The 21396-nt window shown below is 44.6% G+C and overlaps 1 protein-coding gene across 1 annotated transcript in view; it reads left to right on the forward strand.

Moving 5' to 3' along the window:
- LOC129826521 (palmitoyltransferase ZDHHC8B-like) overlaps nucleotides 1–20647 on the forward strand; it is a 127608-nt gene extending 106961 nt beyond the window's left edge. The window contains exons 3-11 of the mRNA XM_055887346.1: nucleotides 1386–1543; nucleotides 2324–2496; nucleotides 2832–2934; nucleotides 3140–3231; nucleotides 4245–4380; nucleotides 4637–4754; nucleotides 14020–14126; nucleotides 14772–15919; nucleotides 16782–20647. Of these exons, the coding sequence (XP_055743321.1) occupies nucleotides 1386–1543; nucleotides 2324–2496; nucleotides 2832–2934; nucleotides 3140–3231; nucleotides 4245–4380; nucleotides 4637–4754; nucleotides 14020–14126; nucleotides 14772–15919; nucleotides 16782–16938 (2192 nt within the window). The 3' untranslated portion in view covers nucleotides 16939–20647. The remainder of the gene's footprint in view (nucleotides 1–1385; nucleotides 1544–2323; nucleotides 2497–2831; nucleotides 2935–3139; nucleotides 3232–4244; nucleotides 4381–4636; nucleotides 4755–14019; nucleotides 14127–14771; nucleotides 15920–16781) is intronic.
- Nucleotides 20648–21396: the final 749 nt, after the last annotated feature.

Here is a 21396-nt window from a genome sequence, read left to right on the forward strand (position 1 = left end):
TATGGAATCATGTAGTAACCAAAAAACTGTTAAAAAATTGTTGTTCTACAATGTAGAAAATAGTGGGGAAAAAAAAAACTTGAATGAGTAGGTGTGTCCATACTTTTGACTGGTACTGTATGTACAGTGAATGTGACTACCAGGTTCAAATGTAAAGGCTTCTATTGTTCTGTAATGTAAAGCCTTGAAATGTAAAGGCGTATATTGTCTATTGGATGATAAAGCCTCTCATCAATTTGTCTGCTGAGGATTGTTTTTAAAGAGCAGACTGCAGGGGTGATGTTTACATTCAGTTTCCCAGTTGGTTACCTTTTAAATCTATTTGAAGAGTCTGAAAACTCATAACAACTGTGAAGTCTCTCAGTAGGATCGTGTGTGTGTGTGTGTGTGTGTGTGTGTGTGTGTGTGTGTGTGTGTGTGTGTGTGTGTGTGTGTGTGTGTGTGTGTGTGTGTGTGTGTGTGTGTGTGTGTGTGTGTGTGTGTGTGTGTGGTTGTTCCAAGTGTACGAATCCCATGACGATCATCCTTCAGGTTGAATGGGCTTTTTGATGAACCGAAAGACATCACATTTTATTTCCTATCTTGCTCCAGAGCAATACACTTCACATAGAAATATTGTCAAGTGGCCCATTGTGCAAAGATCTACAAAAACTCTGGAAATGTACTCGTTCAGAAAGAGAGTGGCAGTCCAATGAGTAGGGTGTGCAGTTGATGTGATAATTGTTTTTGTCATCCATCCAAATGCAGGCCCTCTGGGCTTTAACCAATACTGTGTAATGGTTAAACACCTCTAACCAACCCTTACACTCAAACTTACTTCTATGTATGTATGTATGTATGTATGTATGTATGTATGTATGTATGTATGTATGTATGTATGTATTAATGTATTAATGTATGTATGTGTACACACACACACACACACACACACACACACACACACACACACACACACACACACACACACACACACACACATTATATACTATTGATTCCACTGCCCACTTTATATTTGTAAATCCAGTCCATTATTACGATGCATACTACCTCTTCTATCACTTCTTCTACTTGTTATTTTTGACTAGACTCTATTCATTGTTATTATTGATTAATGTTCTGCATTGTTGAGGGAGCTAGTACCTTTTATACCTGCTGTAAACTGTGCATGTGACATGCATTTAATTTAGATTTGATGCCAAATATGTGGGCTACAAAATGCATATTGTTTATAAAATTAAAATTTGTACAGACAGCTAACCATGGGAGTTAGCTTAATTTAAGTCTACCTCCTGTTGCCCCTGTCAAATGCAATCATAAATCAGATTGTGGGTGTGTGTGTGTGTGTGTGTACTTGCCTGCTAACGTGATCTCTCCCCTTGTGACAGCGGATGAGGATGAGGACAAGGACGATGATTTCCGGGCACCTCTCTACAAGAATGTAGAGATCAAAGGAATTCAGGTCCGGATGAAATGGTGTGCCACCTGTCACTTCTACAGACCGCCCCGCTGCTCTCACTGCAGTGTGTGTGACAACTGTGTGGAGGTAAGACTGACACACACAGACACAGACTGACACACTGACACAGACACAGACAGACACAGACCGACAGACACCACACTCTAGCTCATTTGTCAGCCGTTGACATTTCAATGTGGTGTTAGCCTTGTTTCTATATGTGACCTCTACAGTTGACTGATGGTATGTGTTCACAGATAAGACCTATCCATATACTGTGAACAATGTTATGTGGATTGCAATCATGTTTTACACCACATCCAAGCAACATTCAGTAAAACAGAAGATTGGTTTCATAACTTTGTTTTTCCCATTTGAAGCCTCACTCTCCAGCTGTGTTGCTCTCCCAGTAGCCTACTGATGCGGCTGTGCCTACCGCTCTTTCATATACAGTCTATCTCTCCATGAAAGAGTTGAAATCGGACTTTGAACTGAAGGTTGTGAGGCAGCCTCCTATATTTCAGTCAAACTACTTACACTGGTTCTGTGTTCTTCAGTAGACCCTCAACCACAATCAAAAACAAAGTCAGCTAAAGTACAGTAGATGTTTCTAAAAACTCTAGAAATCTGAGTTATGCAATCAGAGATGATGGAATTGATTGAAACATCTCTGTGGAGTGTGTGAATACACTGAAGAGCTTTTATCATATAGTATGATCCTGTTAATCTCCACTCTACCCTATGACCATCTCCTAACACCCATTCACCTCTCTCTGTCCCTTCCCAGGACTTTGACCAGCACTGCCCTGGGGTGAACAACTGTATCTCTCCACCATCCTAAACACCCATCTCTCACTCTCTCCTCAGGACTTTGACCACCACTGCCCCTGGGTGAACAACTGTATCGGGCGTAGGAACTACCGTTACTTCTTCCTGTTCCTGCTGTCGCTAAGCATCCACATGGTGGGCGTGTTCTCCTTCGGCCTGCTGTTCGTGCTGCACCACATGGAGCAGCTGGGCACGTTGTACACCACCGTCACGTATCCTTCCACACTGGCGCCAGCCGGATCTCATTTCACCTTCTATTGTATCAAAACTAGGGCCTTTTGTGTTCTGTTCTGAAGGCCCTGGGGAAAAGTGTGTCTGATCATTAAAATGGACCACCAGAATGGACCCCCCTCATTTTCTATGGGTTGACAATCACATCCTTGCGGGTGGATTGTGATAATGTTTGATTGTTGTACAGAGAAAATAAAATAGTTGTCTGAATGGCTCCGTGGCAGCCATACAGTCGTTGGTGGCAGTGGAGGTTGGCTTGCAGCTGCTAAAATGGCTCCTAACAACGTTAGCGCTCTCCTTTACTATGTATATCAAGTCTAGTGGTGATGTGTATAGCAGGGCTCTTCTTCATACCAGTCATGGGCCTGACAGGCTTCCATATGGTCCTTGTCGCCAGAGGTCGTACCACTAACGAACAGGTGAGAAGGGGCCCAGTTAAGAGCGGCTTAACCAGACACACACACACACTCGCAAACATACAGTACATTCTATCATGTATCACACAGGACACAATATCAGCATTGCAGCTTCACTTGCCAAATCAAAGCTGCTAGCTAGTTCTAGCTGTGTGTGTGTTCAGTCCTTGCGTCTTCACCCATTCTAACAAAGCCTTCTGTTCCTCAGGTGACGGGCAAGTTCCGTGGTGGAGTAAATCCCTTCACGCGGGGTTGCTGTGGCAACATCAAGTATGTCCTGTGTGCTCCCCTGGCGCCCAGGTAAGGAGGACATGGTTTCCTACTGTAGGTCAGGGGGTGTGGGTGGTGTGTGGTGGGAGCCGGATAGACGGGCAATAAAAAGTCAGTGGTCACAATCGGCCCAGCGTCGTCCGGGTTACAGGATGGTTTGACCGGGGGTGCTTTACTTGGCTCATCACGCTCTAGCGACTCCTTGTAGCGGGCCGGGTGCCTGCAGTCTGACTTCGGTCGTCAGTTGAACGGTGTTTCCTCTGGCTTCCGGGTTAAGCGAGCATGAGGACGCATGACTCGACCTTCACCTCTCCCGAGCCTGTTGGGGAGTTGCAGCAATGAGACAAGATCGTAATCATGAAATTGGGGAGAAAAATATAAAATGTTTTTAAAAAAGCTCAACGGTAACCAAGACCAAGGGGGTTGCCATGGTACCTGTTCTGCTGTAGTCATTCTAAGTAGACTGCTGAGATAGAACTGCAGCAATGTCCAAAGAGAGGTGTGTGTGTGTGTGTGTGTGTGTGTGTGTGTGTGTGTGTGTGTGTGTGTGTGTGTGTGTGTGTGTGTGTGTGTGTGTGTGTGTGTGTGTGTGTGTGTGTGTGTGTGTGTGTGTGTGTGTTTTCTCTGCCTGGAGAAAGCCACCTATACCCCCAGAGGAAGGCAGATGGCTGGGAGAACTGAATCACACTACAATTAAGGGGAAATCAAGCACAGCACAAACACACATTCAGCAGCCAGACCCCAGAGCCTGATTTAAAGAGACCTTTTGGGAGATATTACACTGCTAAAATTAACAGTATACATAGCCACAGATAGACAATACCCAGGTGGGGACTGAAACGTTTTTATTATAGTCATCATTCACCATTGAATTCGCCCCATACTCCCATATAGCCTGAGTCCTAGATCTGTTTGCGCAGTCTTGCCAAATCCTATGTCATTGTCACCTGACAATAACACAGGAGTTGGCAAGACAGTACAAACAGATCTGGGACTCAGGCTAACTCTCATACGATGAGTTGTCTCTCCTCTCCTCTATACAGGTACAATGGTGTGGACCCCAGGAAGAAGCCCCCTTTCTCCATCCAGCCCCCCTTCATCAGACCAGACCTCTCTGACAGACAGATCAGCATCAAGGTCAGCAACAACGGGATCCACACCAGTATCCTCCAGTCTAAAGTAAGCTTCGGTACATTCAGTAGATACAACAGTCATATTTCTAGTTCCATGTCCTATTCCTGGTTTTATTCCCAGTCCTGTTATCTATATTTCACCTAGCCATCTTTCTAGTGCTCTTCAGCTGTACTATTCCCAGCCAGTCCCTTCACCTAACCCTGTCCCCCAGTCATATCCCTTGGCCTATCCCTGGCTCTGTTCCTCCACCTGCTGTTCCTTTTAAGACAACTTTTAACCCCTCGTCATCTCCCCTGTCCAGTCCAAGATCAGTCTGGATGGCCTGGCCGTGGATGACAAAGGCCTAGACACCCAGCCTCCGCTACCTCCCAAAGCAGACCGCTACAACCAGGTGAAGAGCCAGCTGACGTCAAGCGAAGGTAATAATGGGCAATCTATGCAAAGTCATTGCGATCCTCCTCTCTCTCTCTCCTCTCTCCTCTCTTCTCTCTCTCTCTCTCCTCTTTTCTCTCGCTCTCAATTCAATTCAATGGGCTTTATTGGCATGGGAAACATATGTTAACATTGCCAAAGCAGGTGAGGTAGGTCATATACAAAAGTGAAATAAACAATAAAAATGAACAGTAAACATTACACTCACAGAAGTTCCAAAAGAATAAAGACATTACAAATGTCATATAATGTATATATACTCTGTTGTAACGATGTACAAATGGTTAAAGTACAAAAGGGAAAATAATAAGCATAAATATGGGTTATATTTACAATGGTGTTTGTTCTTCACTGGTTGACATTTTCTTGTGGCAACAGCTCACACATCTTGCTGCTGTGATGGCACACTGTGGTATTTCACCCAATAGACATGGGAGTTTATCAAAATCGGGTTTGTTTTCGAATACTTCGTGGATCTGTGTAATCTGAGGGAAATATGTGTCTCTAATATGGTCATACATTGGGCAGGAGGTTAGGAAGTGCAGCTCAGTTTCCACCTCATTTTGTGGGCAGTGTGCGCATAGCCTGTCTTCTCTTGAGAGCCAGGTCTGCCTACGGCGGCCTTTCTCAATAGCAAGGCTATGCTCACTGAGTCTGTACATAGTCAAAGCTTTCCTTAAGTTTGGGTCAGTCACACTGATCAGGTATTCTGCCACTGTATACTCTCTGTTTAGGGCCAAATAGAATTCTAGTTTGTGAATACGTGGTCTGTCATACGATAATTTGGTGAAAAGCCAATTTGATATTTGCTCAGTCCATAGTTTTCACTTAGGGAATGTACAAGTCTGTTGTTAATGATAATGCAGAGGATTTTCCCAAGGTTGCTGTTGATACATATCCCACGGTAGTTATTGGGGACAAATTTGTCTCCACTTTTGTGGATTGGGGTGATCAGTCCTTGATTCCAAATATTGGCGAAGATGCCAGAGCTAAGGATGATGTTAAAGAGTTTTAGTATAGCCAATTGGAATTTGTCTGTATATTTGAGCATTTCATTGAGGATACCATCAACACCACAGGCCTTTTTGGGTTGGAGGGTTTTTATTTTGTCCTGTAGCTCATTCAAGGTAATTGGAGAATCCAGCGGGTTCTGGTAGTCTTTAATAGTTGATTCTAAGATTTGTATTTGATAATGTTCTTGCTGTTTGTTCTTTGTTATAGAGCCAAAAAGATTGGAGAAGTGGTTTACCCATACATCGCCATTTTGGATAGATAATTATTCGTGTTGTTGTTTGTTTAGTGTTTTCCAATTTTCTCAGAAGTGGTTAGTCTATGGATTCTTCAATTACATTGAGCTGATTTCTGATGTGCTGTTCCTTCTTTTTCCGTAGTGTATTTCTGTATTGTTTTAGTTATTCACCATAGTGAAGGCGTCGACTCAGGTTTTCCGGGTCTCTATGCTTTTGGTTGGACAGGTTTCTCAATTTCTTTCTTAGATTTTGTCATTGTTGTTAATTTTCTTTGGTTTTCTATTTGAGATTTGATAGGGAAGCTGAGAGGTCAAATATACTGTTAAGATTTTCTACTGCCAAGTTTACACCTTCACTATTACAGTGGAACGTTTTATCCAGGAAGTTGTCTAAAAGGGATTGAATTTGTTGTTACCTAATTGTTTTTTGGTAGGTTTCCAAACTACATTCCTTCCATCTACAGCATTTCTTAATATTACTCAGTTCCTTTGGCGTTGATGCCTCATGATTGAGTATTGCTCTGTTCAAGTAGACTGTGATTTTGCTGTGGTCTGACAGGGGTGTCAGTGGGCTGACTGTGAACGCTCTGAGAGACTCTGGGTTGAGGTCAGTGATAAAGTAGTCTACAGTACTACTGCCAAGAGATGAGCTATAGGTGTACCTACCATAGGAGTCCCCTAGAAGCCTACCATTGACTATGTACATACCCAGCGTGCGACAGAGCTGCAGGAGTTATGACCCGTATTTGTTGGTTATGTTGTCATAGCTGTGGCTAGGGGGGCATATGGGGGAAGGAATGCTGTCACCTCCAGGCAGGTGTTTGTCCCCCTGTGTGCTGAGGGTGTCAGGTTCTTGTCCAGTTCTGGCATTTAGGTCTCCACAGACTAGTACATGTCCCTGGGCCTGGAAATTATTGATTTCCCCCTCCAGGATGGAGAAGCTGTCTTCATTAAAGTATGGGGATTCTAGTGGGGGGATATAGGTAGCACACAGGAGGACATTTTTCTCTGTTAAGATCATTTCCTTTTGAATTTCTAGCCAAATGTAAAATGTTCCTGTTTTGATTAATTTAATGGAGTGAGTTAGGTCTGCTCTACCAAATTAGCATACCCCCTGAGTCCCTTCCCTGTTTCACACCTGGCCGCTTGGCGGATGGGACTACCAGCTCTCTGTAACCTAGAGGGCAACCAGTGGGTCCGTCTCCTCTATACCAGGTTTCTTGTTGGATGACAATGTCTGTATTTACGATTTCTTTAATGAAGTCCAGTTTCCTGCTCTTTAGTCCAAAGGCAGATGACCTAATTCCTTGGATATTCCAGGATGAGATAGTGAAGGCTTTGTGTTCCATAAAGTGTCCAATGTTGTTGGTCATGTGGTTTGGCCTCAGACCAGTAAGTGTGAGTAGAGCCTGCTGAGCATCTGGTACATGCCATTGGCTTGGGCTAGTGTAAGAGTGGGGGTTGGGCCTGGTCATAGAGGCTGTTCAAGTCCAGGGTGGAGTGGTGGGCCAGGAAAACATTTGGTTTTGAGGCACAGTCACGGGAAATACTTGCGTTTACCCGCTGTATGGTAGCAGGGTGTAAGTATTTTCGTGGTAGCAGGAGATAACCGAGATAATGCACAAGTGGAGATAATTGCATTGGGGAAAGTAGAAGAAGCTTTTTCAATCACTCCCTTCAGTGTTGTGGCCAACCTTTCCTGCTGGGCTCTCAGGTCATTTGTGCCTGTGTGTATTATTATGTGGCTAGGTGAACCTAGTTGGTCCTCAGACAGAAGGTCTAGGGCACGCTGGGTGTTTGGACACCAGAGTTTAGACACACTGTGTTTGGGAATACGTTTTTTTTTCTTGTATATATTTCCCATTTGAGTCTATAAGGAGTACAATCTGTGTCTTGTGTATGTCCTCGGTCGGTGTGTGTGTGGGGGTGGGGCGGGTTGTCAGGAGGGCTATCAGGGTGGCTGACAGGGTGGGTGCTCAGAGGGGGTGAGATCCCCTGGGCTTGGGGTTCTTCATTTGTCTGTTCTGCCTGATGTCAACACTATGGCCAGGGTCTGGGGTGGACTGTTCTGCTGTGGTGTCGAGACTTTTGTCGGGAGCTGAGGTGGGCTGTTCTGCTGGCTTCTTTGTGGGGGTGGCCACCTCTTTAGTGGGTTGTTCTTTGTCACTCGCCATCCCCCTCAACCTCTCCTCCAGCAGTCTGATCCTCTCCTCTAGTGCTCTGTTCTTCTCCTGCTCTTTCTTTTTATATTGTTGAAGTTGTCTCGCCACAGTCCAGAGTGCAGATATGTCTCTCTCCACCTCCAGCTCTCCTGGTCTGGTTAAGGGGATGTTGTTGTGCTGGATTGTTGTCTGGGTCTGCTGACTGGAGTGTAATACCTGCTGTTCCAGCTCCACCTGCCTTACCTCCAGCTGGGTAAATATATCCTTCATTTCAATGGGGGGGTAGTACTCTGTGCTGGGAGGTTGACTTTCCGCTTGGGGTTGCTCGTCTGTGGGGTTGTATAATGAAGAGGTCTGGTCTGACCCGCTCGGGGTGTGGGTATCTTTCTCAAGGGAGAGCTTCTCCTGATTCTTTGATTAGGTGAAAGTCCAGCTGAAACTGTTTGGGGTTGCCCTGTACCATTACTGTTCCTGACTTATAGAGATTTATATTAGCTGACTCAGAGTCCTCGTTGTCAAGTATCCTCGTTAACACCACCTCTCTTAACAGAGGGGTAGTGTGCCATGCCAGGGGATGGTTTGTGTGGAAGATGAGGTTGCAGATGTTCCCATTTTTATAATAGTTAGCAAAAAGTGTCTCTTGATTTTCCATAAGAAGCTTCATTTTGTGATCTTATCATTCTTTACATACACAGGGTACTGTATTTTAATTACCTCTGAACAGTGGGAGGCAGCTTCTAAGGCCTCTCCATTTGGTTGGAGTAGACTGTGTGACTCTCCTGCCATTGTTGGGCTAAAGGGCTTTGACACCTCTCACTTGACATGTCAGTGCTAATTGAAGTTGTATCAAACTTGGCAGCCTTAATTTAGCATTCAGTCCTTATAAAGTCATGTAATATATTTTTCTTCTTGGCTTTTGAAAATAAAATATAGCTTCAGACTAAACATTACTCACTCAGTTCCAGGCTGGATGGTGTTTTCAGGTTTCTGTTGTTTTCCAGAGCATCTGCTGTATAGTGTTGGAATAATAATCTTTGGTAGTTGTACGCCTTCCAGGTGATTCCGTAATTCTGTCCAAAATCAGGTTGTGAGTTTTGATTTGGAGTAAAGGTTATGTTGTAGAGGGTAGTATCCTGTATATGTTCCTGACAAAAAATCCTGTCTCTCTGTCTCTGTCTCTCTGTGTGCGTGTGGAAACTTTCCACAGGGATGTTGGTCCATGGTGGCGCGATGGCATCACACACTTGCTGCAGATTGGACGGCGGCCCATTCCATCTTATCGCAAAGATGCTCTTTTGGATTGAGGTCTTGGGACTTCGCAGGCCACTCAAGTAAACTGAACTCGCTGTCATGTTCCAGGCTATGTTTTTCCACTCCTCAATTCTACAGTGTTGTTGATCGTGTGTTCACTGGAGCCGCTTCTTCTTGTTTTTAGCTGATATGAATGGAACCCGGTGTGGTTATCTGCTGCAATAGCCCTCCGTGACAACGATCAACGAGTTGTGTGTTCCGAGATGCTGTTCTTCACACCACTGTTGTACTGCGCCGGTTTATTATCGGTTTGTGGCCCGCCTGTTAGCTTGCATCATTCTTGCCATTCTCCTTTGATCTCTCTCATCAACGAGATGTTTTCGCCCACAGGACTACCGCTGACTGGATGCTTTTTGTTTGTCGCACCATTCTCGGTTAACAGAGTGCGGCCGTTTCTGAGATACTGGATCTGGCGCACCTGGCACCGACGATCATACCACGCTCAAAGTCGCTTAGGTCACACGTTTGCAAATTCTAACGTTCAATAGAAAAGTAACTGAATGCCTCAATTCCTGTTTGCCTACTTTATATAGCAAGCCACAGTCACAGGACTCAGGAGCGTGAATGACCCTGACCTGCAAATACAGTAGGGCAATTGAAAATGCGCTGTACAGTCAGAGACAGACGAACGATTGTTTGAGAAGGGGTGCAGGATTCTTTTTAAAAAGCCTAATTTAGATAAGTTTCTGCTTATATTTTCCAACATTTTGGTTGGCTATTTTTTAGTCTACTTGACTTGTTTAATTTAGGAAATGAAAAGCAGTGAAAACGACCCAACATGTTTCTAATAAGATTTCAGTTTGGCTTGGATGCATATTTTATGTGGTTGAAATACTATCAGTTTGGATCCTCCCGAGTGGCGCAGAGGCATCACTACAGACCCGGGTTCGATCCCGGGCTGTGTCACAACCGGCTGTGACCGAGAGTCCCATAGGGCGGTGCACAATTGGCCCAGCGTCGTCTGGGTTAGGGGAAACTTTGTCCGGGGGAGCTTTACTTGGCTCATCGCGCTCTAGCAACTCCTTGTGGCGGGCCAGGCACCTGCAGGCTGACCTCGGTCGTCAGTTGAACAGTGTTTCTTCTCACACATTGGTGCGGTTGGCTTCCGGGTTAAGTGGGCGGGTGTTAACTGCGGTTTGGTGGGTCGTGTTTCAGAGGACGCAGGACTCGACCTTTGCCTCTCCCGAGCGCGTTGGGGGGTTACAGCGATGAGGGGAGAAAAAGGGGATAAAAAAGTATATATATACTGTTTTTATGACGCTGATAAAGATAACACATTTACATACGATCCCTAACTGCGCATTCATTCTCTCAAGATGCTGGAAGAAATCAATCATATTTCTCCACTCCTGTTCCTGAGTCAAAATGTACATTTGGGTATCATTTTACTGCAAAATATGCTTAATTCTGCAGGAGTTAATATTATATTAGGCTATGTGAGAGGTTACAGTGCCTTCAGAAAGTATTCATACCCCTTAACTTATTCCATATTTTGTTGTTATAGCCTGGATAAAAAAATATTAAAAATTATCACCCATCTACACACAATAATGACAGAAATTTTAACACATTTATTGAAAATTAAATACAGAAATATCTAATTGACATAACTATTCATACCCCTTTGCAATGACGCTCCAAATTGAGCTCAGGTGCATCCAATTTGCTTTGATCATACTTGATATGTCACTACAACTTGATTGGAGTCCACCTGTGGCCAATTCAATTGTTTGGACATGATTTAGAAAGAAACACACCTGTCTATATAAGGTCCCACAGTTGACAGTGCATGTCAGAGCAGAAACTATAGCATGAAGCCCAAAGAACTGTCCTTAGATCTCCAAGATAGAATTGTGATGGGGCATATATCTGGGGGAGTGGGTCTCCATCATTGGGGAAAAAATATGGTCACTTCTGCCTAGAGCTGACCATCCAACCAAACTGAGCAACCAGGCAAGAAGGCCCTTGGTCAGGGAGGTGACCAAGAACCCAATGACCACTCTGACAGAAGTACAGAGTTCATTGGCTGAGATGGGAGAACCTGCCTGACGTCTCTAACGCACTTCACCAATCTGGGCTTTATGAGAGAGTGGCCAGATGGAAGCCACTCCTGAGAAAAAGGCACATGGCAGCACGCCTGGAGTTTGCAAAATGGCACATGAAAGACTCTGAGAGCATAAGGCAAAAGATTCTGCGGTCTGATGAGACAGAAATTGAACTCTTTAGGCTGAAATGCAAAGCGCTATGTCTGGAGAAAAACCAGGCACAGCTCATCACTCGTCAACACCATCCCTACTGTGAAGCATGGTGGTGGCAGCATCATGCTATGGGGATGCTTTTGAGCAGCAGGGACTGGAAGACTGGTAAGGATAGAGGGAACAATGAAAAAAGCCAAATATAGGCAAATCCTTGATGAGAACTTGTTTCAGAGTGCAAACGATGTTAGACTGGGACGAAGATTTACAATCCAACAGGACAATGATCCTCAAGCATACAGCCGAAGCAACGCTGGAATGGTTTCAGAACAACGTGAAAGTCCTTGAGTGACGCAGCCAAAGCCTAGATTTGAATCCCATTGAAAATCTGTAGAAAGACGAAGATTGCTGTTCCCCACTGGTCCTCATCTAACTTAACAGAGCTTAAGAAAGTCTGAGGAAGAATGGGAGAAAATCAGCAAATACAGATGTGCAAAGCTGATACAGATGACACAAAGCTGTAATTGCTGCCAAAGGTGCTTCTACAAAGTATTGACTCAGGGGTGTGAATACTTATGTAAATTATACCACACTACGCCGTCATGGATTAAAATCCTGCAGCGCACGCAAGGTCCCCCTGCTCAAGCCAGCGCATGTCCAGGCCCGTCTGAAGTTTGCCAATGACCATCTGGATGATCCAGAGGAGGAATGGGAGAAGGTCATGTGGTCTGATGAGACAAAAATAGAGCTTTTTGGTCTAAACTCCACTCGCCGTGTTTGGAGGAAGAAGAAGGATGAGTATAACACCGAAGAACACCATCCCAACTGTGAAGCATGGAGGTGGAAACATCATTGTTTGGGGATGCTTTTCTGCAAAGGGGACAGGACGACTGCACCGTATTGAGGGGAGGATGGATGGGGCCATGTATCGCGAGATCTTGGCCAACAACCTTCCCTCAGTAAGAGCATTGAAGATGGGTCGTGGCTGGGTCTTCCAGCATGACAACGACCCGAAACACACAGCCAGGGCAACTAAGGAGTGGCTCCGTAAGAAGCATCTAATTAAGCAATAAGGCCAGAGGAGGTGTGGTATATGGCCAATATACCACGGGTAAGGGCAGTTCTTATGCACGACGCAAAGCGGAGTGCCTGGATGCAGCCCTTAGCTATGATATATTGGCCATATATCACAAACACCCGAGGTGCCTTATTGCTATTATAAACTGGTACCAACGTAATTAGAGCAGTAAAAATAAATGTTTTGTCATACCCGTGGTATGCGGTCTGATATACCATGTCTGTCAGCCAATCAGCTTTCAGGGCTCAAACCACCCAGTTTATAATGGCAGATAAAAAATTATGAAAGAGAAACCTCAGTGTAGCCTATAGATATGAATTGCACAAGAATTATACATGTATGGATTTTTTTATGCGTTGTTTTCTCTATATTCAACCTGCCCGCCACCCACCCGCTCTTCATCCACACAATATTTCATGACCCTAAACCCATGTGAACTGCGGGTTATGAGTCAACCCGCACATCACTAGTGTGTATCTCTCTCCCTGTGTTTCTCTTTCTGTCTATTTTTGTTTCTTTCTCTCTCTGGTGTATTGCACCGAACTGCTCTCTCTGGCCTCCTAAAAGCGCTCCATCTCAGTGCTAGTTAGTGACTTATAGCTAGTTAGGCTTGATGAATGAACTCCAGTAGGGCAGTCCTCTATCGCTCTTCATCAGCGAGGAGAAATTTAGTGTTATTTGTCATAAGTGGGCCTGGTTCAGTCAATCTGCTCCAGATTTGTTATGGACTCGATGAGGATACGCAGACCCGCAAGCCACTGTGGTCCCTCAGGATGAGTTCAGATTTTTTGTGGCCCCCACCTCCATTCCTGATCTATTGTGTCATGGTGCATTATGTCTGGAGCTCCTTCCTGACAGTTTTTTCCATCACAGTAGCTCTACTGCCACTTGGTGGTGTTTTATGTTACTGCATTATTTGCAATGACAAAATCAATGCAGCACCACAATATTTACCTAACAACATTGCTAGGACATGTCCAGTGTCTGTTGTGCTGAAAACGTCAAAGCAAAGATTTCAATGCAAGGAGGATTTCTTATGATTGTCTTTATATGTTAGCTTTTGAATGACTTATTTTCTCAGCTTGCTTTTCTTTTTTAGCTTGAGGTGAAGACGACTTTCACAACATAATGAGCCATGAAAGGCTCTGATGATGACAGCACTATCAATTCTAACACACCATAAAATGGATGCTTACATCCTTACACCAGAATAGTCTGTCTCTCACAGTAACATTGTTCTCTGTCTTCCACTTCCAGATAGTTCCCTGTCCGGCAAGACCCATCCCTCCACCCCGGCCATGTACAAGTACCGGCCCTCATTCGGCACCATCCCTAAAGTCCATTACCATGCTGCAGGAGAGAAGGTCAGACTAAATTACTGAATTCTAATAGTAATTGCAAACAGGCTTACCCAATAATTTACTGTATTCCTGCACAGTTGCGAGTGTGACTGCATATAAATGAACAGCCGTTTCAATTTTTTATAAAAATGTTCTCATTACATTACTCCCGAGTGGCGCACCGGTCTAAGGCACTGCAGTGCTAGAGGCGTCACTACAGACCCGGGTTCGATCCCGGGCTGTATCACAACCGGACATGATCGGGATAGGGTGGCGCACAATTGGCCCAGCAACGTCCGGGTTAGGGGAAGGTTTGGCAGGGGCGATTTACTTGGCTCATCACACTCTAGCGACTCCTTGCGGCGGGCCGGGTGCCTGCAGGCTGACCTCGGTCGTCAGTTGAACGCCGTTTCCTCTGACACATTGGTATATCTGGCTTCCGGGTTAAGCGAGTGGGTGTTAAGAAGCGCGGTTTGGCGGGTCATGTTTCAGAAGACGCATGACTCGACCTTCGCCTCCTGAGCCCGTTGGGGAGTAGCAGCGATGAGACAAAATTGAAATTGGGGAGAAAAAGGGGATAAAATACAAAACAAAACAAAAATGTCATTATAGTATGGCTAGTCAAAATAATAGTCCATATTTCTCACTACTTCTGTTTTGTCTTGTCAGATTGTAATGCCGGATGACCACCGTAAGGCGTCAGCCATCTTGGAGGAGGGCCGTTGCCATGTCGACTACCGCTCAGAGCCCAACCTGGACCTGCCTGACTACCGCAACGCCCCTCTCCACCGCTCCTTCCAGTCCTCCCCACTGCAACTGGACTCCTACCCCATCAACTCCAGCTCCCTCAGCCTGAAGCAGGCCCACCAGCGCAGGGACAAGGGCCAGCTGCCTGTCCTGCAGCCTGACACAGTCACCTCCACCCCCTACAAGAGCGTCTTCTCCCCACTGTCCAACCGCAACAGCAGCCTCTCCTACGACAGCCTGCTCAACCCCAGCATTTCCCCAGCCACCGCAGCCGAGTGCATGGCTCACCCCGGCATGCCCTCTATGGGCTCGCACTCACCCTACCTGCCAACCAAAATGTGCCACGTGCAGGGGCCTGAACCTCAGATCCAGAGGCAGCAGGTCCCCCCCAGCTTCAGCCCGGTGTTGGGCTTCAGGGGGATGGGAATGAGCAGGGGCAGGCAGTCCCCCCAGGACCGGGACCTGTCCCCGGTGTTGGGCTCCAGGGGGATGGGGATGAGCAGGGGCAGGCAGTCCCCCCAGGACCGGGACCTGTCCCCGGTGCGCTACGACAACCTCTCCAAAACCATCATGGCCTCCATCCAGGAGCGTAAGGAGATGGAGGAGAGGGAGAAGCTGCAGCTGCTGCACCATGGGGGGTGCTCCCAAGCTCAATCCTATGCCCAGGCTCAGGACTCAGGCATGTTCGACAGCTCTGGAGGGTACGGCCTGCCTCCCAGCGCCTGCTACCCGGATAGTCCCCGGGACCCCAGCTCCAGAGGTCCCACGCCTCCAGCCTACGGAGGCTCTAGGGACAACCTGATGGGGGTGGTGAGCTACGGGCCTCGGACCCCCGTGCTGCGCTCCTCTGGTGGCTCCTCTCTGGCACGTGCCCCCAGGACTTCCTCCAGCTCCCTGCACACTGACAGCAGCATGCAGGGAGGCAGGGTCCCTGAACCCCCCTGCCGCTCCCCACCCCACCAGCCCCACCACTCCCCTGCCATGCCCCAATCCCCCTCCTACACCCACAAGAAACTCTCCTTCATCCACGCCCTGGAGAGAACAGACTCACCCCGCCTGGGTGGCCCAAGGTACGAATCCTAACATACCCCTAACGTCTCCTGGAGTGCATGAAATGAGCTGAGGCGCTGGGGAGGGAACAGAACTCACTCCCCACAGGAAGCCCTGAAGCCCTGCTGGCTGACTGGTTAGAAAGCAGCGGTGGATGGGCTCTAGTCCCCCACACAGGATGAGTAGTGAGCCTGAGAGAGCTTAGGCTAGGTGTTAACATGTAGCATCTGTATACATACAGTTTCCTTTGATATTATACCCTTTTATCCAGTTAAGTACTGTGCATGGTGTTTGTCACTGGATTTTAATGTTTTGCTTTCATAGGAATAAAAAAACGTTTGTATTTTTCTAAGTTGTCTGTCATGATGAATAAAGTTGCATTACCCCACTATAATTTCCTTCTGTTTGCATGCTTATCTCCCTCCTGTCACTCTCTTCCATCTGGGAATATCAACATCTACATCTCTCTGCATGTTTTTAGCACCTACAGAAACTCCCTACAAACCTAGATTATCACGAACAACACACTGTGGTTTTACCCTTTATTTCATAAAATGTCATTCTGATTTTGGGGTAATGAATACACCACTCATGGTAATTTATGCTAGCACCATCAGGTACACTGGCATGTGTTTCATTAGTCCTCTAACTAGTGTCATGGTCATTTACATACTGCATGCTCCTGGGACCAGCCACACAAGACCAACTACTAACACCACCAGAACATGCATGTGAGAACAATACTCATATTTTCTGGTATGACAACTGAATTATCTTTCCATGTGATCTGTGTTTATACTGCATGTGCATGTATATCTAAAGCTAAGTTAGTTCTCACTTCAAATAACTATGTCCTCTTGTTTTTTCCCCCTCCCCATTCAGAGAGGCCATGATGCAAAGTAAAGTGAATGGGCAAACAGACTGCCATCTAGCGCCCAACAGCTCCAGTGCCCAGGGCACCACTCTCAGCCCTAGCCGCCACAGTAACGTCAAAAAGGTGACTGGGGTGGGTGGCACAACCTATGAGATATCTGTGTGAAAGGGCTGGGGCCCGGGGCGCCAAACCTTGAGGGAGAGGCATCATTCTCATGGCATCCACATCCAATGACAACAACAACTGTGCTACACAGAGAGGGTTCTCTTCTTCCTTTGACATTTTTTTATTCGATATTGACCAATCAGGGGCGCATAGCATTTCCTACTTGGGAATTATTGGCGGACCTCTGCTCTTTCCATGCCTAGCCCTTGGTCTCTGTGTCTGTACTGGAGGAGTGCGCCGTGATATGTGTGTGTTTGATGGGAAAAGAGCAACTTCAACCTAAAGAGGGCTGATGTTCTTACTGAGTGTTTTGTTGAATTTTGTTGCTTGTTGCGTTGGTCATCAGTGGACAGTCTGAATGAGATCTTAAATTTGTCGTTTACAGCATCTCAGTTGCGGTCTAGGTGCTGTTCTGTATGATCACACTCACTAACCACCCACCCAGGCCGCGAGAGGTTAATACACAGACAACCTTACACATACAGATGATGCCGCATGTCTTTGTTCAGTCACATTCTCTGAAATAGCAATGGTATGGCGAGCCACCTTTAACCCAATAAGTCATCAATACAGCACCAATCCATTGGATTCAAGCATACAGCGCCAATCCATTTGATTCAAGCATACAGCATCACTCCATTAGATTCGAGCTTACAGCACCAATCCATTGGATTAAAGCATACAGCATCCCTCCATTGGATTCAAGCATACAGCACCAATCAATTAGATTCAAGCATACAGCATCACTCCTTTGGATTCAAGCATACAGCGTCAATCCATTTGATTCAAGCATACAGCATCCCTCCATTGGATTAAAGCATACAGCACCAATCAATTAGATTCAAGCCTACAGCATCACTCCATTGGATTCAAGCATACAGCATCACTCCATTGGATTCAAGCATACAGCGTCAATCCATTTGATTCAAGCATACAGCACCAATCCATTGGATTCAAGCATACACATACCTCTTATGAATTCAAGGTGCTTTCAAGGTGCTGACTGTGTCTGTCTTGTCCGTCAACAACATGTTGGCCATTACTGAGCAGCACAGAGAAAATATCACATCGCACCAGTCAGTGTTAGATCAATGCAATCTTTAATATAGTTCTAATACCGTCACAAGGCTGAATGGATATCAAACTGTTAAATGGCAATACAACAGTGCTGTGTGGCACTCAGAGACACAGGTCTTGAATTTCTCCAACCACATTTATCCTCTGAGTTTTGAGGTGGTGCTTAAAGGCTTACAGTACAGGAGCATATTCATCTCAACTCTAGCTGAGCTCCAGTATTTATTTATCTTTATAAACTGGGTGGTTCGAGCCCTGAATGCTGATTGGCTGAAAGTCATGGTATATCACACCCAATACCACAGGTATGACAAAACATTTATTTTTACTGTTCTAATTACGTTGATAGCCAGTTTATAATAGCAAAAAGACACCTCGGGTTTGTGGTATATGGCCAATAAACCATGGCTAAGGGCTGTATCCAGGCACTCCGCTTTGCGTTGTGAGCATGGACAGCACTTAGCCATGGTATATTGGCCATATACCACATCCCCTCGTGCCTTATTGCTTAAGTATACCATAAGCTACAGTAATCAGTAACATAGTCCAACATCTTATCTTTTTTCAATGTCATGTTAGAGTGACCCCCGACACAGACCAGTGCTAAGAAGACACACAAAAGCCTCTACTACTGAGTGTCACAGAGGTGGCTGTTATCTGTGATCTATCCTGAATACCCCAACAAAACGGTTCTCCCCATATTCAGGACAACTCCCACCAGCTAGCCAGTCAGCCATGCACCGCCAAAACATCTGATAGGCAATTTATTACTTTTGTGACTTAGTATTTTTAGTAAAATAGGTCTACCCATAATAAGTTATGTTAAAGCCATGTATAATTGTTTTGTTATGATTCATATCAAGAGTGGAAAAGGTCTTCAGTTGTGTTACTACATGAAAACCTGTCACCCATTGTTATTTAGTAGTTTTTTTTATTGATTTGTTTTTTTAATTTCCAACCTTTCGAAAATGTTTGATACATCTTGCTTTTTATACAGATACTCAAGCTTGGAATGGATGTTTGTATTTTGAGTGGATTTTGTTGATAATTTATAACCTAAGTGAATTAATGAATAAGTACCATAGCCGATATAGGGAAGGGGGTATGCTAGTTTGTTGTATGCTACAGTGTAAAAAATGTTATTGATTAAACTGTGATGAAGCAATGTAAAGTTCTACAAAGCGAATGTCATTTTAAAAAGTTGGGTTAAAAAGGGCCAAAGTTGGCTACTAACCCTGATTCTGTTAAAGCTCTGGGTAGTCCTGAAATCCATCCACTTTCAGCAGCTGTCTGGCACAGCAAACCAAATGAATTACAAGACATGAAGAAAGTCATAGATAAAACTATGGGACTGTTGTTTTTTTGTTGTTCACTAATGAAAAGAAGATATAGTTTGATAGGTACATTTTTCCTTTTCTTAAAAAAAACACTGATTAAATGTAGCTTGAAAGTTTCCCTCTGTTTTGTATCTTTTCTTGTTTGTAAAAGGCTCTGAACATTTGAGGTGAGAAATGTCACCTGGTCATTTGCATGTTCTTAGTGTTGAAGACAGAATTTACATGGATGTAAAGGACCCTATTTGTTTGCAACTACACACCACATCCATTAAATGACCATTGTGGCCTTTCAAGAGGACAATGATGTTTACTGCACAAAGAAATCTCATATGACAGGTAACCAGGTTGCACTGTGGGACAACCACCTATGAAATGCCACCAATAATTCTAATCATGCTTATAGCTGAATGGTCCCACTTATGGATAGTAGACACATTTTTTTTTTATACGTATTGTACCTATTCATTGTGATACTCACTTTAACTGAAAGTACCATAATTGTAGATATCGTATAATAGATGTATATATTGGGAACATATACATTTATCAGAGTACACAGAAAGATGTGACCCTCACATTGGAAATAGTAGAGAGGTGAATACCCCTTGCCATGTATTGTTTTTTTAGCCTGTTATTTGTGGCACATACCATTCCATTTCTCCATCTTATCATATTATCAGTTCAATTGCAGACCATAAGCTTCAAATATGAAAACACAAATTGGCAACTGGTCCAACCCCATAGCCGACCCTAATTGTATTATATTACACATGGAAAAGGGAGCTAGTTAGGTTAATATGCCATACTATTTTCAGCTGAATGTACAGTACTGGGTCACTTGTCTCATATTTAACTCAAATTCACCTGTGTTCCTTGCAGGTGACTGGCCCAACATTGTTGATACATACTTGAATCTTCCCCTTCAAGCACAGATACACATATGACAAAAGTGATTGTTGTTATTCTTCCTTTAGATTACTGCCACTTGTTTTTTATTTTTGCTGTGCTTTGCAGTCTGATGGATATTTCACCAAGGGCTTAATTTAATCCGTAACACTGACGTTTGATTCGAGTCCCAAGTCACCTCACCTGAACAATATGAACTATTGCAGAATACCTGTTACTGTATGTCTTGCTTATCATAAGCAGATGTAGTATTTTGTAACATTTGTTATATGAATAGAAAAATAAATGTAGACAGTGTATTGGAAATACTGTTAATGTACATGCTTAATTATTTTTGTTGAAAGGAAATATGCCACTTGATGACAGAATTAGAATAAAGAAATGTTTGTCAAGCCTATGCATTCACTAGATTGATGTTGAATATTTCAGTGACACAGATCGAAATGTTTCTGTTTGTTCAATGAGATTTCAGTTGTATCTGGTGGACTGTATTAGAATGCATTTCACGTGTCACCACATCACAGTTACATCACTTAAAAGGTTGGTGAATAAGCATCAATTACCGCAAAAAAAGTAATTTATCAAATGTATTTATAAAGCGCTTTTTACATCAGCCGATGTCACAAAGTGCTGTACAGAAACCCAGCCTAAAACCCCAAACAGCAAGCAATGCAGGTGTAGAAACACGGTGGCTAGGAAAAACTCCCTAGAAAGGCAGGAACCTAGGAAGAAACCTAGAGGAACCAGGCTCTGAGGGGTGTCCAGTCCTCTTCTGGCTGTGCCAGGTGGAGATTATAACAGTACATGGCCAAGATGAAAGCGTTAGTATAATTTACTGGATGTGTGTATAAACATTTTAATCCAGAACATCTTGCAAGGCAGGCAGCATTGACTGTCCATGCCAAACTGACTGATACGCGTAGGAATTCCTCTCTAGGGCTGGCACAATTACCGTATAACCACGTACCCGACGGTTATGGATGAAGACCGTCATGAAAATAAAACAACTGTCATAGCTGTTTAAAAAATTGTGTGGAACGAACAGTTTACTGAAGACGGCCATTTGTGCGGTTCAGTCCGTTTCTGCTGTAATTGACTCTACAATGTGACAACTTTGTTGGCCTTTGCTGAAACAAGCAAG

The sequence above is a fragment of the Salvelinus fontinalis genome, chromosome 28 (assembly GCF_029448725.1).
Source record: "Salvelinus fontinalis isolate EN_2023a chromosome 28, ASM2944872v1, whole genome shotgun sequence".
In the NCBI taxonomy this organism is placed as follows: Eukaryota; Metazoa; Chordata; class Actinopteri; order Salmoniformes; family Salmonidae; genus Salvelinus; species Salvelinus fontinalis.